The sequence below is a fragment of the Protopterus annectens genome, chromosome 14.part0 (assembly GCF_019279795.1).
Source record: "Protopterus annectens isolate FY-2018-M chromosome 14.part0, PAN1.0, whole genome shotgun sequence".
Lineage (NCBI taxonomy): Eukaryota > Metazoa > Chordata > Ceratodontiformes > Protopteridae > Protopterus > Protopterus annectens.
Window position 1 is genome coordinate 515915972 of NC_056748.1, and position 18797 is coordinate 515934768.

The following is an 18797-nucleotide window of genomic DNA, read 5'->3' on the forward strand; positions in this document are numbered from 1 at the left end:
GAATTATATCCCTTGTATAGTACAGCACCACCTGTTAGAGTGTGTTTTAAACTTACAGTTTTGAACATTTTTCCAGTAAGCAAAGAAACACAACATATGAACCAATGACAAATTGTCCAATTTAGAGTATTTCAACCATAAAAGGCCCCTCAAACTTCTCACAATCCATCAATATTAGTCAATATGCACAATCTCTGCAGAAGTAAAAGTCATCTGAATAATTACACATAAAAGTGATCTGAAACTAATGAAGAGGCTGTTGCTAGAAAACAAGTTTGAAATTCAGTGTTTCACTTACAAATTCAGCATCTACTGCCCTTGAAGAATAAATGTCTATTATACATTAAACAATGGTAAGCTGGTATATTGCAATAGGGAATGGGTGGTAAGCTGAAAAACAGGTTCATAGATACTAGGTATCTCATCTGAAGGAGGACATACTCAGGGCTGCAGCACCCCCAGAAAATACAAACCTACATGCTGTGGGAGTAGAACCTACAGCCCTCTGCATCAAGATGAAAGTATGCTACCTGCTGTGCTGCTAACACTGTTTTAAAAATCTGTACCACAATAGTGATACCATTTGCTAACAAAACAGATGCACATTTTATTAGACTTAGCATGGGCAGCAGTAAACTTATCTTCCCTTGAAACTCACAATTCCTTGAAAATGCACTTGAAAATAAATTCCACCTGCTAATTCTAACTAGGGCATTTCACTCTCTCTCACATACACACCTCAACTTCTTAGAGCAAGAAATCTGGACACAGCCGAAAATAAAAAGGGACAGATTATAACTACTGCCCTCATGAACTTAGAAAATTGATAGAATATCATGATTCATGTTAGTATGCATTTTTCTAAAGGATATGACTTCTGAAACTCAAATGTCTGTTATTATTTAGCAACTTCAATCCTTTTTAGGAGATATTTGGGGCAAAGATCTGGACATTCCTCAAAAAACTGGACAGCTGAGGGGTATGCTACCTCCCTCTTATATGCGCACACACACACACACACACACACACACACACACACACACACACACACACACACACACACACACACACACACACACACACACCATACCTGTCAATCTCTTAGCACAGGAAATCTGGACAAAGCCTTAACATTTTAAGATTTTTACTTCAAGGTAAATGATGCAATCTTTGGGGACAAAGGCCCAAAACTAGGGACATATTTAAAAAGTTGCTAGAATAACAGAATTTGTTGGAATGCATTTTCTGAAGGATATGAAGTCTGAAACTCAAATTCATGTCATTATTTAGTAACTTTAATCCTTAGCTCATTCCAGTGATTTGTCAAATAAATATATAAGGCAAAAATATGGACATTCTATGAAAATCAGTACAGTTGAGAGGTGTGACACACACATCCCCCTACCTCCATATAAAGTGGATAGAACAACACATTTTGCATTAATATGCATTTTCTGAAGAATATGAAGTCAAAATCTGAAATGTCTACCACTATTTTCTGAATTCAGTCCTCAGTGATTTGCCAGAAAAACACAACTTTATGAGAAACAAACTGAAAATATGAAGCAAAAATCTGGGTATTTACATATTAATGCAACCAGGATTTTGTCAACCAAGTACAAGTGGACATGTTTCCATCACCAAAGTACGACAACCGGGTTGGGTTAATACATCCTGCACAGCACATCTCTATCATCAAACTATGCAAGGGGATAAACCTAGACCTCACACTGAGGATTAACACATTATTTGACAGATCTAGCACAGTAACCATACAAACTGCTCTGTAACTCCATGTATTAATTTAATTAAACATGAACTCATGCGATAACTGTTCTGCAGTTATGAAACAAATAAAACCTAATTAATGATTAATACAGTTCTGCTCTGAATTGTATATTGCATGATGACTATGCTCACAAGACTAGTGCACTATGTTGTAAACTACAGGCATTAAAGAATAGTGGGATATGGCATGCGTGCCATCCGAAAACAAGACTGGAACCAAAAGCTCATACGCTTGCACTTTCTGAGTACAGGCCAGAATGTGACGAAATGCTAAGTTGAAACATTCTGTATTATATCAATAATGTTCCTGAAAAACAACACAGAGAGCACACATTTCAAGTTCTGACAGCTACATCGATGAGTAAATGTCACCGGCAGTAAAGCTAGCGGCTGTAACTGTAATGACGAGTGAGGACATGTTGCTTTACACAACACCCTGTGGGCTTTGTCTTGTCCTATGTACATTGTTCCTGATTATTCAATAACAGTAAAGAAATTCACAAGACTGCATCCTTACCTTGAAGTAAAAATCTTAAAATTTTAAAGTGTACTGAATTGCAGTCTGCTTGTACTTGGTTGCCAAAGTTGCGTTAATATGTACGTAACTTGCATACACTCCTACCTCCCTCTTATTTACATACAAACACACACACACACACACACACACACACACACACACACACACACACACACACACACACACACACCTGCATACTTCTTATATACATGCATAGACACTCCTACCTACCTACATCTTACATTCACACACCCCTACCTACCTATTTCTTACACACACACCTCTTAAAAAGTTAAACACACACATGCAAACACATACCTCTCACTTGTACATTTGCCCGCAGTCCAAATGTCTTTTGGAATTCAAATTCCACATGGGAAGATGAAGACATAAACCATCGGTTGCACAGATGTAGAAGACGTAAACAGGTGGCAAACACCTGTTGTGTCCGTGGAACTGTACGCAAACGGCATTCTTAAAGAAGAACTCCCTTAAAAAACATATATATTTTTTTTTTATTAAAAGAAAATTAATCTCCTGGCCAGCTGGTTCCAGGGGGGGGGGGGTGCAATTGCATTCTCTTGCACCTACATCCAGGTGCCCTTGACTGTGGGTAAATCCTCAATATACCCACGACCACTAATTAGTTATTATTTAATTCTGTCACAGTCTACACAAAAAGATTACTTCAGACATTATCTTAGAAATAAAAGAGGCGGTGATTGCTGTATTTGCCTAAACAATGTTATAAACTTATGATTGCCTTTTCTGCTCCAGTGCATCCTGTTGCATTCTTATGGTAACTGGTAAATGCAAGCAATAATGACCACCAGGGTATGTGTTATTGTGGAAATAAACACACCTAGGGCTATTCTGAGGGCCAATACCACAGGTGGAGGACCTCTACACCCCTGGAAGGGCACTATTTCAACAATAATATATACCATAGAGGGCATTATTGTACTATTGTACTTAGACAATGGGCTATTGGTAAAATTGTTTTGTATTTGTTTTACTAAATGCTATTTACATATATTCTCATCTGCCTAACTTGCTTTAGTAAATGTATTTTTGTTGGAGGAAATATTGTGCATTAAAAATATATGATATGTAAATATTTAATGTCTATGGGTTTTCAGTCTTTTTTTTTGTCTTTTTGGCACGTGGCATTTCGAGTGCTGATATTTCAACAGGGAGCTGATATGGTAGTAATTCACTGAGGATGTCCATGCCAGAGGTGACTAAAAAGAGCTACCATCCACTCTGTCATATTTACCAAGGCACAGGGCATTATACTATACATCTTTGCTTATGGAAAGATTGGCTTGCATTTCACTTTATATCTTTGCAGTTTTTTGGCTTCTTTTTCATCCTACTTCTAGCATTTCTTGTTTTGATACAAAATATACATATTATGATGCTTTTCTCTTTAGTTATTCATTCCAGTTAAAAGTCTATAATTTTTCCTTACTTTAGCAGTCCTTTCATACATATTTTGCCCTTGAAAAGTGAGTAGCACTTAATAATTAGTAACTGTGGTTGATGTATATATAGTACATCTGTGGTATTAATTGCAATATTTTTGGAATGTAAGATTAATGGAACATGGTTCTCCCAGACACAATTCCTTTCCTTGGTTTTTGTCTCAACAGTATTAAAATAACAACTTTTGTGACTTAGATTTTTTTTAATGAAGTGACATTTATGTGAGTTTCCAGTAATGAAATAATCTCTGAGGTGTAAGTAATAAACTCTGCTGCATGTCTGTTTCATGTATTTACCTGCACCAAGACATAATCCTCAGACCTGCCTACCTGGCTTATTCAGAAATGTTTGTCACTTGCTTCATTATCTTTACGTCACTTAGACATGTACATAAATTACAGTACTAGATTTCTTTTGCTCATCAGAAAACTACTAACCTCTCTGATGTAGCTATTCTCAGCCTGTCAGAAGGAACAATCAAACAATGCCTCCCTTCCCGCTTATACATTTGGAATGACTTGTTTATGTTGTCAGTGAGAAGAAATCACTAGGTATAATTAATAAATAATATATGTTTGTCCTGTGGTCATTAGATTGCTAAAATTGTGTTGTATATTATAAAGAATTGTGGTTAACTCTAGAAAGATTCATGATACGTTGGTCTCTTACCTTTTTGGCCTTGGTCTCCCTTTAAACCTGGTGAGCCTTGGATCCCATTTTCACCAGTTGGGCCTACTTTTCCTGGAGGGCCTTGGATACCTCTTAATCCTTGACCTGGTTCACCTTAGTATGAAAAATAACAGTTTTAGAACAAATCGAATGACGCTGATGCACTTCAGTTAGTTGCAGTGTGTTTGTTACATGGATTAGTGTGCTGACAAGAAACTGACCTCTTTTAGCCAAGTGGCCACATTACAAAGCATGTAAAGAGTCTAATAACAGCTACATTTCAAAATTACTGAGACAAAGCAAATAATTCAAGTATGTTTTGTGACCCTATAGTCAGAACAACTGCTTGTTAACATTAAAGAGCTTAAAAATGCATTAGCCCACACCGTCAGCACAACAAACATGTTAAATGAAATACTTAGATTTACCAAATTCTATCAATTAATTATTGAAAAAGCAACATTTTCCCATATGCATGTTTACATGATCCCAGGAACAATATTTCCCCATATATATGTTTACATGATATCAGGAACTTTATATGTCCTTCATACATGTTTATATGATCCTATGAACAATAGTTTTCCATATACATGTTTACACGATACTAGGAACAATATATGTTACCTCCCATATGTGTTCACATGATCCCAGGGACAATATTTTCCCATACATTGTACAAGTTTATGAGTCTGTATCACTTAATCGAAATACATATTCATCGAACACTAATCAGTGAGTCTCATTTCAGCAAAGTCCGGACTTTTTACCAAGGTTAGCAACCACTCACCCACTAGCACTCTGGAACAGACACCACGCTATATCAAACCCACACAAGTGGGGGCTTCAACCCCACACCACCCCAACTATATATACCAACTCAGAAATCACACTACAGTGGGGAAAAGTTGCGGTGATGGCCGAGTGCTTCCTAACCCTGGAAAAAGTCCGGGGTTTGCTGAAATAAATTTCGCTGATTAGTGTTCAATACATATTTTGATTAAATGACATAGACTCATATTTACATTATCCCAGGGCAATATATTTCCCTAATATGTGTCTACGTATTCCCAGGAACAATATTTTCCCATCTACATGTTTACATGATTTACAGTTGTTTCAGAAAAATAAGAAACCCAATAAAAATGATGCTTAAAAAAGAAACAAAATATAAGGGAGATCTATACAAGCATAAGTAATGTGAAAATAATATCTTTAAAGCTTGAACAAAATGGCTAAGTGTGAAGGTACTGTGTAAAAAGGAAGCTGATGCAAGGAATGTGGCTGAGTGTATGAGGAATTCTTGTAAAGGCATGGGACTGGTAGAAGTAAGGAGAATGACATATGTATGCCTAATCTGAGTATCTATGAGTTCAAGAAGATATAAATACATTTAGAATACGAACTTCATAATAAGCCTGGCATTTTTAAGTAGAGGACAGACATCGCAACAAAGCAAAATAAGTTTATTTGTATAGATCAGTAAATTAACCTACATGTTAAATAAGATAAATATCAGTAATTATTAGACAAATAATAATATTAACGTGGGAAAATGGTTCATGAAAGACATACTAAAAACAGCAGCTGACATTGCCAACGACTGATAGTCACTGGTGTAGCAACTTAAGTACTAACAACTAAAGTTGAAAGGGGATAGATAATATTCTAAGGTATCTGAAGAAACTGAATTATAAGGCATGGTTTGAAAAAGTATGAATGTGTGACTGGTGATGTTTAAAGGCACTAGATAATAAAAGGTAACATATGGAGAAAATGTGGCTTGTCCTTAAATTACTTCTAAAGAAAATAAGGGCACACAGAAATAAAATAAGCAGTTACAAAAGTGAAACAGTTACATGAAACACATTAATCAGAGTATTCCATTTAGAATGTTTTCAAGAAACCAGTATTAAGTGGAAATGATACATTTAGCTCATTAGTATTCACAAATGTGCATGCTGATTGGTCACAGTCCAACCAGCGTGCCAGTTGTAAATCGAGCATATATCAGTAGAAAGAAGTCCAGTCCCTGAAGTACCATTGAGCAGCCAGACTTTAAGGTACAGAGGCATACGTCTCAACTATCTATATTTTTACCTCATATTTTTGGCCTGTTCCTCCTAAAATTTGTGGTTTTCCATTAAATCACTGAGGAATGAAGTCATTAAATAATGACATGGATTTCAGTTTCAGACTTCATATCCCTCAGACAATGCACAATAACACAAATCGTATTATTTTCAGAGCTTTCTAAGTTTATAAGAGCAACATTCACAATTGGTCCCCATTTTGGAGTCTTTGTTCCCCCTTTATTTATGGCTTTGTCCACATTTCTTGAGATAAGAGGTTGAGAGGTTTGTATGGAGGACAGAGCAAATACAAGGAAAATCAGGTACATTCTGCAAACCTAAACAAACATACCTGATTTTTCTTGGAATTCTGGCCTGTTTCTCTCATACCTCTAAACTGTCCAAATTTTATAATTAAAAAAAAAAAAAAAAATCAACAGCTAACTTCCTTTCACCATTGCTTGTGTTCTACAGCAGTGATGTATTGTGGAAGCATGGGAACATACGTTCTATATATATGTGCAGTACATCAACAAACATGGAAGAAAGTAGAAACAAAGCAGATGTGCACCACTGTGCCATTATACAAAGACATTATTTAAGTAATTTCTTTCTTACATAATGTCATTGTATACTAGCAATAACTGACTTGTGGGTGTGGGTATATAAGTATTTACCCATGGTTGGCTTTGCTTAATCACTTGGGCACTCCCATCAACTTAACGAAATCCCAATCCCTCCGAGCTACATGCTCTAGGGACCTAAACCTTGTCACCACAATAAACAGAACATGCTGGAGGGATAGATTCCTGTCCCAGAGACTTCCCATACTCTGGAATAAACTACCCATCTATATCAAACAAAGCTCCTCATTAGCACTCTTCAAGAAAAATCTTGATGATTGGATGGGAAATAGGAAATTCACCCCGGGGATCACCTCTGTGGCTCTGCTCGACAGTGGCATAGGAAAATAATTTTCTTGGGTGGCAAAAGCCAGGGTACCTTTTTGTCTGGGCTTGTATCGGCCCCAGAGCCGATAGCCTAGTGCCTACCTATGAACCTACAAACCTATGATCAAACCATGACAACTGTGGCAGGGTAGCCTGCATGATTTTTTGCAGGGGGGTGCAAAACCAGAGCCCCCCACTCAGCCCCCCCCCCAACACAGCCATTCCAGTGTCCCATTACTTGGCTATTTCTCCCCAGTTGCCATAAACACTGTTCAAAACTCTCAGTGTACATACAGTTTTATGCTTTACTTCTACAATAACTACAGATATTTGAATTTAATGTACAACTTTTATTTCAAATTTTATAGCACAGACACTGATAGACATTTGCTAAACAAATAAGCCACAAAATGAAGCAACTTTTCAGGCAAAACAATAAAGCCCTGAGCAGGGTAAGCATAGAAAATTGTGAAAACAACCCACGGATGGCTCAGCACACTTCAGTTCACTTTATTCCACAGAAACACAGCACATTAACGCTCCACCATACGTTTTCGTTTTAAAAATCACTTCCTCAGATGGGCTGTTCAAACTACTAGTGCTTTTATACCATTCACTTAATTACATTGATTAGGTTAATGAATTAATTGAAAGGTTAATTTAGTTTAAAACCAAAAACTTTTCTTGTTGTATCTCTCTGTGTTGCCACAATTAAAACACATTTAATATTACAATGTTTGATGAATAAATATGTATGAATAAAAATATGTTTTAAATAAAAATCCTTAAAACACAACTCATCATCTTCTTTTGGCTGTTCCCGTTAGGGGTCGCCACAGTGGATTATCTGTTTCCATTTCTTCCTGTCCTCTGCATCATGCTCTTTCACACCAACCGCCTGCATGTCCTCTCTCACCACATCCATAAACCTTATCTTAGGCCTTCCTCTTTTCCTCTTACCTGGCAGCTCCATCCTTAGCATCTTTTTACCAATATACTCAGCATCCCTCCCCAGCACATGACCAAACCAACGCAATCTCACCTCTCTTGCTTTGTCTCCAAACTGTCCAACCTGAGCTGACCCTCTAATATACTGATTCCTAATCCTGTCCATCCTAGTCACACCCAGTGCAAATCTTAAGATCTTTAACTCTGCCACATCCAGCTCTGACTCCTGCCTTTTCGTCAATGCCACCGTCTCCAACCCATATAACATAGCTGGTCTCACTACCCTCTTGTATACCTTCCTTTTCACTCTTACTGGTACTTGTCTGTCACAAATCACTCCTGACACTCCTCTATACCCATTCAACCCTGCCTGTACTCTCTTTTTCACCTCTCTTCCACACTCATCATTACTCTGAACTGTTGATCCCAAGTACTTAAACTCATCGACCTTTACCAACTCAACTCCCTGCATCCTCACCATTCCTCTATCCTCCTTCACATTTACACACATATTTTCTGTTTTAGCCCTGCTGACATTCATTCCTCTCCTCTCTAAAGCATATCTCCACCTCTCCAGGGTCTCCTCAACCTGGTCCCTACTCTCACTACATATCACAATGTCATCTGCAAACATCATAGTCCATGGGGACTCCTGTCTGATCTCATCTGTCAACCTGTCCATCACCATTGCAAATAAGAAAGGGCTCAGAGCTGTTCCTTGATGTAATCCCACCTCCACTTTAAACGTATCTGTCACTCCCACCACAGTCCTCACCAATGTCACACTACCCTCGTACATATCCTGTACCACTCTTACATACTTCTCTGACACTCCCGACTTCCTCATACAATACCACAACGCCTCTCTAGCCACACTGTCATATGCTTTCTCTAAGTCCACAAAGACACAATGCAACTCCTTCTGACCTTCTCTGTATTTCTCCAACAACACTCTCAGAGCAAATATTGCATCTGTAGTGCTCTTTCCTGGCATGAAACCATACTGCTGATCACTAATCATCACCTCCCTTCTTAACCTAGCTTCCGCTACTCTTTCCCATAACTTCAAGCTGTGACTGATCAGTTTTATCCCTCTGTAGTTACTGCAGCTCTGCACAGCACTCTTATTCTTAAAGATAAGTACCAAAACACTTTTTCTCCACTCCTCAGGCATCCTCTGACTTTCCAAAATTTCATTAAACAATCTGGTTAAAAATGCCACTGCCATTTCACCTAAGCAACTCCATGCTTCCACTGGTATGTCATCTGGGCCAACAGCCTTTCCATTCTTCATCCTCTTCATAGCTGTCCTTACTTCCTCCTTGCTAATCTGTTTCACTTCCTGATTCACTATCCCCACATCATCCAACCTTCTCTCTCTCTCTCATTCTCTTCATTCATCAGCCTCTCAAAGTACTCTTTCCATCTACTCAACACACTCTCCTCTCTTGTGAGTACGTTTCCCTCACTATCCTTTATCACCCTTACCTGCTGCACATCTTTCCCAGCTCTGTCCCTCTGTCTAGCTAATCGGTACAGGTCCTTTTCTCCCTCTTTAGTGTCCAATCTCTCATACAACTCTCAAAGTCTTAAGAGACCCTAATAAACACTCCACAGTTTCAAAAAAATAAAATAAATATTAGTTACAGAAGGATACATATGGCCTTAGAAAGTTTATTTTTAGATGGATTGTTAGATAGGAAGACATATGAATATTTAAAAGTGGACAAACCTAAAATTCCTACTATTTTATTTTTAATATAATTTTTAATATAATATTATTACCTACAGAATAAATTATGAGAAGTTGGAATACTTAGATATAGAAATATACAAGGAAAATTCACGTTTTAATTCCAGGGTGTATAGAAAGAGTACCTATTCTAACTCTTATTTGCACTTTGAAAGTGCTCACCCTTTGTACTCCAAGAAAAATATAGTTAAAGGACAATATATTAGGGCCTGCAGGATGACGTCCAGAGATGAAGACTTTGAAATGGAAAAAAGTTTACTAAGGAAAATGTTTAGGATGAGGAAATACCCAGATATGATAGACAAAATTGAGGCAGAAGTGACAGAAAGGAGAGCAAATTACTTTAAGCCAATATTAGGATTATCAGTATTTGATACGGTAGGCCCAGTAAAAAAGGCAAAGGACAATTTTGGCAGTGCACTCATCTTGGAGTATAATGCATGTTCAAAAATGGTAAGAGAAACTATAGATAAGGAATGGAATACATTTTTAACATTTACTGACTTAAAGAACCTAAAGAATGAAAAGCTAAGAGTAGTTTATAAGAATTCAAGTCATTTAAAACTTTTATTGGAAAATGGTACAAACCAAAAAGTTCAGAGACAGAGAAAAAGGAAGGGAACGTTCAAATGTGGACATTGTCAACAGTGTGCATACATCAGCAATGCAGAAAGTGTATATTTGGAAAGCAGGGGGATCGCCCTGGAAGGCAAGGATTTTAATAATTGTGACTCCTTTGGGCTTGTATATTTAGCGAAATGTCAAACCTGTGAAGCATTCTATATAGGGAAGACAGAGCGCAAGCTCAGGAGAAGGGTATACGAACATATGTATGACCTAGAAACAAACAAACAGACTAATGCATTGTACAAACACAAACAAAGCTATGAAAATGCATACTATACATTTTTTGTGAGAGAAAGGGTGGAAAAGAGTGGCAGAGGGGGTTTATGGGAGGAATGTTTGGAGTATAGAGAATTATGGTGGCAGATAACTTTGGAGGCCATTAAGCCACCGGGTCTCAATGAACATATGTCCATAGCCCCATTATTAAAATTGACAGCGGCAAAACTGTGATATGCATTTGCACTTTATGTTGAATTCTATCATGTTTTTACCCATGTTTTCCAATAGTTACAGTAGGTCTTTAAGCTTTTTAGTATTTGTATTTTTATTAAAAAGTTGAGTTTGTAATATGTTAGAAACACAAGTATTACACTCATTTATCAAAGGTATTGAATTTATTTTTTCCTTATATTTTCCTGTTTTTAACATTCTTTTAACTGAGTAATGCTATACAATTTGCCTTTGGCTTACAATGCAGTTTTTATAATATCTGTAATTTCACAATTTATCCACTAGATAGAGTATCAAGTTCATTTAAAGCAAATATTCAAGCAGACAGGTGATCCCGCTGTGGCGACCCCTAACTGGGAAAAGCCAAAAGAAAAGATTCAAGTTGGTAATTTTAACCACTGAGTCCTATTAAATGTGTTTCTAATAGTATTTTAACTTTATAATTTATTCTTTGGAGTCAAGTGTTTTAAGGATTTTTATTTAAAACATATTTTTATTCATACATATTTATTCATCAAACATTGTAATATTAAATGTGTTTTAATTGTGACAACATACAACAAGAAAAGTTTTTGGTTTTAAACTAAATTAACCTTTTAATTAATTCATTAACCTAATCAATGTAATTAAGTGAATGGTATAAAAGCACTAGTAGTTTGAACAGCCCATCTGAGGAAGTGATTTTTAAAATGAAAACGTATGGTGGAGCATTAATGTGCTGTGTTTCTGTGGAATAAAGTGAACTGAAGTGTGCTGAGCTGTCCGTGGGTTGTTTTCACAATTTTCTAAGCTTGTCCTACTCAGGGCTTTATTGTTTTGCCTGAAAAGCTGCTTCGTTTTGTGGATTACAAGCTTTATTTGGAAGCTGCTGTGAATTTTGCTTTTTATTTGCTAAACAAAACAATAGTCTTACAATGAAAACAAACTTAGCATTAAAACTCCTCTGCCTTTGAAACTCACATTCACTGAAACAGCACTGAAACCCACATTCAAAGAAAATGCATATGGCCAGTTGCGGGTTGTTTACCTTTGGGCTGTTTTCAAATCATAGGCCCCTTGCACACATTTTCAGGACCATGCAATAGTATATAATAATTGAATTATATCCCTTGTATAGTACAACACCACTTGTTAGAGTGTGTTTTAAACTTACAGTTTTGAACATTTTTCCAGTAAGCAAAGAAACACAACATATGAACCAATGACAAATTGTCCAATTTAGAGTATTTCAACCATAAAAGGCCCCTCAAACTTCTCACAATCCATCAATATTAGTCAATATGCACAATCTCTGCAGAAATAAAAGTCATCTGAATAATTACACATAAAAGTGATCTGAAACTAATGAAGAGGCTGTTGCTAGAAAACAACTTTGAAATTCAATGTTTCACTTACAAATTCAGCGTCTACTGCCCTTGAAGAATAAATGTCTATGTTACATTAAACAATGGTAAACTGGTATATTGCAATAGGGAATGGGTGGTAAGCTGAAAAACAGGTTCATAGTTACTAGGTATCTCATCTATAGGAGGACATACTCAGGACTGCAGCACCCCCAGAAAATACAAACCTACATGCTGTGGGAGTAGAATCTACAGCCCTCTGCATCAAGATGAAAGTATGCTACCTGCTGTGCTGCTAACACTGCTTTAAAAATCTGTACCACAATAGTGATACCATTTGCTAAACAAAACAGATGCACATTTTATTAGACTTAGCATGGGCAGCAGTAAACTTATCTTCCCTTGAAACTCACAATTCCTTGAAAATGCACTTGAAAATAAATTCCACCTGCTAATTCTAACTAGGGCATTTCACTCTCTCTCACATACACACCTCAACTTCTTAGAGCAAGAAATCTGGACACAGCCGAAAATAAAAAGGGACAGATTATAACTACTGCCCTCATGAACTTAGAAAATTGAAATAATATCATGATTTGTGTTAGTATGCATTTTTCTAAAGGATATGACTTCTGAAACTCAAATGTCTGTTATTATTTAGCAACTTCAATCCTTTTTAGGAGATATTTGGGGCAAAGATCTGGACATTCCTCAAAAAACTGGACAGCTGAGGGGTATGCTACCTCCCTCTTATATGTACACACACACACACACACACAGACACACACACACACACACACACACACACACACACACACACACACACACACACACACACACACACACACACACACACACCATACCTGTCAATCTCTTAGCACAGGAAATCTGGACAGAGCCTTAACATTTTAAGATTTTTACTTCAAGGTAAAGTATGCAATCTTTGGGGACAAAGGCCCAAAACTAGGGACATATTTAAAAAGTTGCTAGAATAACAGAATTTGTTGGAATGCATTTTCTGAAGGATATGAAGTCTGAAACTCAAATCCATGTCATTATTTAGTAACTTTAATCCTTAGCTCATTCCAGTGATTTGTCAAATAAATATATAAGGCAAAAATATGGACATTCTATGAAAATCAGTACAGTTGAGAGGTGTGACACACACATCCCCCTACCTCCATAGAAAGTGGATAGAACAACACATTTTGCATTAATATGCATTTTCTGAAGAATATGAAGTCAAAATCTGAAATGTCTACCACTATTTTCTGAATTCAGTCCTCAATGATTTGCCAAAAAAACTCAATTTTATGAGAAACAAACCAAAAATATGAAGCAAAAATCTGGGTACTTACATATTAATGCAACCAGGACTTTGTCAACCAAGTACAAGTGGACATGTTTCCATCACCAAAGTACGACAACCGGGTTGGGTTAATACATCCTGCACAGCACATCTCTATCATCAAACTATGCAAGGGGATAAACCTAGACCTCACACTGAGGATTAACACATTATTTGACAGATCTAGCACCGTAACCATACAAACTGCTCTGTAACTCCATGTATTAATTTAATTAAACATGAACTCATGCGATAACTGTTCTGCAGTTATGAAACAAATAAAACCTAATTAATGATTAACACAGTTCTGCTCTGAATTGTATATTGCATGACGACTATGCTCACAAGACTAGTGCACTATGTTGTAAACTACAGGCATTAAAGAATAGTGGGATATGGCATACGTGCCATCCGAAAACAAGACTGGAACCAAAAGCTCATACGCTTGCACTTTCTGAGTACAGGCCAGAATGTGACGAAATGCTAAGTTGAAACATTCTGTATTATATCAATAATGTTCCTGAAAAACAACACAGAGAGCACACATTTCAAGTTCTGACAGCTACATCGACGAGTAAATGTTACCGGCAGTAAAGCTAGCGGCTGTAACCGTAACGACGAGTGAGGACATGTTGCTTTACACAACACCCTGTGGGCTTTGTCTTGTCCTATGTACATTGTTCCTGATTATTCAATAACAGTAAAGAAATTCACAAGACTGCATCCTTACCTTGAAGTAAAAATCTTAAAATGTTAAAGTGTACTGAATTGCAGTCTGCTTGTACTTGGTTGACAAAGTTGCGTTAATATGTACGTAACTTGCATACACTCCTACCTCCCTCTTATTTACATACAAACACACACACACACACACACACACACACACACACACACACACACACACACACACACATTTGCATACTTCTTACATACATGCATAGACACTCCTACCTACCTACATCTTACATTCACACACCCCTACCTACCTATTTCTTACACACACACCTCTTAAAAAGTTAAACACACACATGCAAACACATACCTCTCACTTGTACATTTGCCCACAGTCCAAATGTCTTTTGGAATATAAATTCCACATGGGAAGATGAAGACATAAACCATCGGTTGCACAGATGTAGAAGACGAAAACAGGTGGCAAACACCTGTTGTGTCTGTGGAACTGTACGCAAACGGCATTCTTAAAGAAGAACTCCCTTAAAAAACATATATATTTTTTTTTATTAAAAGAAAATTAATCTCCTGGCCAGCTGGTTCCAGGGGGGGGGGGTGCAATTGCATCCTCTTGCACCTACATCCAGGTGCCCTTGACTGTGGGTAAATCCTCAATATACCCATAGCCACTAATTAGTTATTATTTAATTCTGTCACAGTCTACACAAAAAGATTACTTCAGACATTATCTTAGCAATAAAAGAGGTGGTGATTGCTGTATTTGCCTAAACAATGTTATAAACTTATGATTGCCTTTTCTGCTCCAGTGCATCCTGTTGCATTCTTATGGTAACTGGTAAATGCAAGCAATAATGACCACCAGGGTATGTGTTATTGTGGAAATAAACACACCTAGGGCTATTCTGAGGGCCAATACCACAGGTGGAGGACCTCTACACCCCTGGAAGGGCACTATTTCCACAATAATATATACCATTGAGGGCATTATTGTACTATTGTACTTAGACAATGGGCTATCGGTAAAATTGTTTTGTATTTGTTTTACTAAATACTATTTACATATATTCTCATCTGCCTAACTTGCTTTAGTAAATGTATTTTTGTTGGAGGAAATATTGCGCATCAAAAATATATGATATGAAATTTTTAATGTCTAAACACACACAAACACACCCGCATACAAACACACACACACACACACACACACACACACACACACACACACACACACACACACACACACACACACACACACACACACACATTCAGAAGCTCAAATTCAGACACACACATACGCACACAGAAAAACACACATTCAAAAACAGACAAACAGACACATACATATACATAGATATAAGCACACACACACAGGCACACAGAACACTTAATAGCCACTTTTTTTAAATGTTAAAAAATAAATAAATTAATGAATATAGTGCAAGCCATTTCCACTCTTTGACCCATTCCCTTTACTGTCCATTGTTTTTACTGCCAAATTAATTTTTATTTAACCTTCTGATGGTTACAGTCAGTAAATAATGCGGGTAACAGTTACTGAACTCATGTTTGTTTGTTTGTTTGTCTTTTCAGCTTTTCCCGGTTAGGGATCACCACAGCGGAACTCCGGTCCGCTAATGATTGGCAGCAAATTTTTATGGTGCCGAGTTGCCAGCCCGATGCCCAACCTTCAGCAAAGGCATGTCCATTCACGCATGTCTTTCGGAGGCCACTCGACTGTGGGGAAGACATGCAAGGGGATAAACCTAGAACTCACACTGAGGATTAACACATTATTTGACAGATCTAGCACAGTAACCATACAAACTGCTCTGTAACTCCATGTATTAATTTAATTAAACATGAACTCATGCGATAACTGTTCTGCAGTTATGAAACAAATAAAACCTAATTAATGATTAACACAGTTCTGCTCTGAATTGTATATTGCATGATGACTATGCTCACAAGACTAGTGCACTATGTTGTAAACTACAGGCATTAAAGAATAGTGGGATATGGTATGCGTGCCATCCGAAAACAAGACTGGAACCAAAAGCTCATACGCTTGCACTTTCTGAGTACAGGCCAGAATGTGACGAAATGCTAAGTTGAAACATTCTGTATTATATAAATAATGTTCCTGAAAAACAACACAGAGAGCACACATTTCAAGTTCTGACAGCTACATCGACGAGTAAATGTCACCGGCAGTAAAGCTAGCAGCTGTAACCATAACGACGAGTGAGGACATGTTGCTTTACACAACACCCTGTGGGCTTTGTCTTGTCCTATGTACATTGTTCCTGATTATTCAATAACAGTAAAGAAATTCACAAGACTGCATCCTTACCTTGAAGTAAAAATCTTAAAATGTTAAAGTGTACTGAATTGCAGTCTGCTTGTACTTGGTTGACAAAGTTGCGTTAATATGTACGTAACTTGCATACACTCCTACCTCCCTCTTATTTACATACAAACACACACACACACACACACACACACACACACACACACACACACACACACACACACACACACACACACACACACACACACACACACAGACACACACACACACCTGCATACTTCTTACATACATGCATAGACACTCCTACCTACCTGCATCTTACATTCACACACCCCTACCTACCTATTTCTTACACACACACCTCTTAAAAAGTTAAACACACACATGCAAACACATACCTCTCACTTGTACATTTGCCCGAAGTCCAAATGTCTTTCGGAATTCAAATTCCACATGGGAAGATGAAGACAAAAACCATCGGTTGCACAGATGCAGAAGACAGAAACAGGTGGCAAACACCTGTTGTGTCTGTGGAACTGTACGCAAACGGCATTCTTAAAGAATAACTCCCTTAAAAAACATATATATATTTTTTTTATTAAAAGAAAATTAATCTCCTGGCCAGCTGGTTCCGGGGGGGGGGGGTGCAATTGCATCCTCTTGCACCTACATCCAGGTGCCCTTGACTGTGGGTAAATCCTCAATATACCCACGGCCACTAATTAGTTATTATTTAATTCTGTCACAGTCTACACAAAAAGATTACTTCAGACATTATCTTAGAAATAAAAGAGGTGGTGATTGCTGTATTTGCCTAAACAATGTTATAAACTTATGATTGCCTTTACTGCTCCAGTGCATCCTGTTGCATTCTTATGGTAACTGGTAAATGCAAGCAATAATGACCACCAGGGTATGTGTTATTGTGGAAATAAACACACCTAGGGCTATTCTGAGGGCCAATACCACAGGTGGAGGACCTCTACACCCCTGGAAGGGCACTATTTCAACAATAATATATACCATAGAGGGCATTATTGTACTATTGTACTTAGACAATGGGCTATCGGTAAAATTGTTTTGTATTTGTTTTACTAAATACTATTTACATATATTCTCATCTGCCTAACTTGCTTTAGTAAATGTATTTTTTGTTGGAGGAAATATTGTGCATTAAAAATATATGATATGTAAATATTTAATGTCTAAACACACACAAACACACACACACACACACACACACACACACACACACACACACACACACACACACACACACACATTCAGAAGCTCAAATTCAGACACACACATATGCACACAGAAAAACACACATTTAAAAACAGACAAACAGACACATACATATACATAGATATAAACACACACACACAGGCACACAGAACACTTAATAGCCACTTTTTTAAATGTTAAAAAATAAATTAATTAATTAATATAGTGCAAGCCATTTCCACTCTTTGACCCATTCCCTTTACTGTCCATTGTTTTTACTGCCAAATGAATTTTTATTTAACCTTCTGATGGTTACAGTCAGTAAATAATGCGGGTAACAGTTACTGAACTCATGTTTGTTTGTTTGTCTTTTCAGCTTTTCCCGGTTAGGGATCGCCACAGCGGAACTCCGGTCCGCTAATGATTGGCAGCAAATTTTTATGGTGCCGAGTTGCCAGCCCGATGCCCAACCTTCAGCAAAGGCATGCCCATTCACGCATGTCTTTCGGAGGCCACTCGACTGTGGGGAGGACATGCAGACTCCACACAGAAGGCACTCCAGCTGAGAATAATGTTTAATAAATCCTTGCAGACAGACTGCTTGTTGCAGTCAGTGTTG

The 18797-nt window shown here is 37.4% G+C and overlaps 1 protein-coding gene across 3 annotated transcripts in view; it reads right to left on the minus strand.

Annotated features, from left to right (window-relative positions):
• The window catches only part of LOC122789074 (pulmonary surfactant-associated protein D-like), a 360624-nt gene that overhangs the window by 232455 nt on the left and 109372 nt on the right, over positions 1-18797 (minus strand). The window contains exon 3 of one of the 3 annotated variants that reach the window (XM_044056268.1): positions 4460-4573. The exons of the other annotated variants lie outside the window; for them this stretch is intronic. Coding sequence (XP_043912203.1) covers positions 4460-4573 — 114 coding nt within the window. The remainder of the gene's footprint in view (positions 1-4459; positions 4574-18797) is intronic. 3 annotated transcript variants of the gene reach the window in all.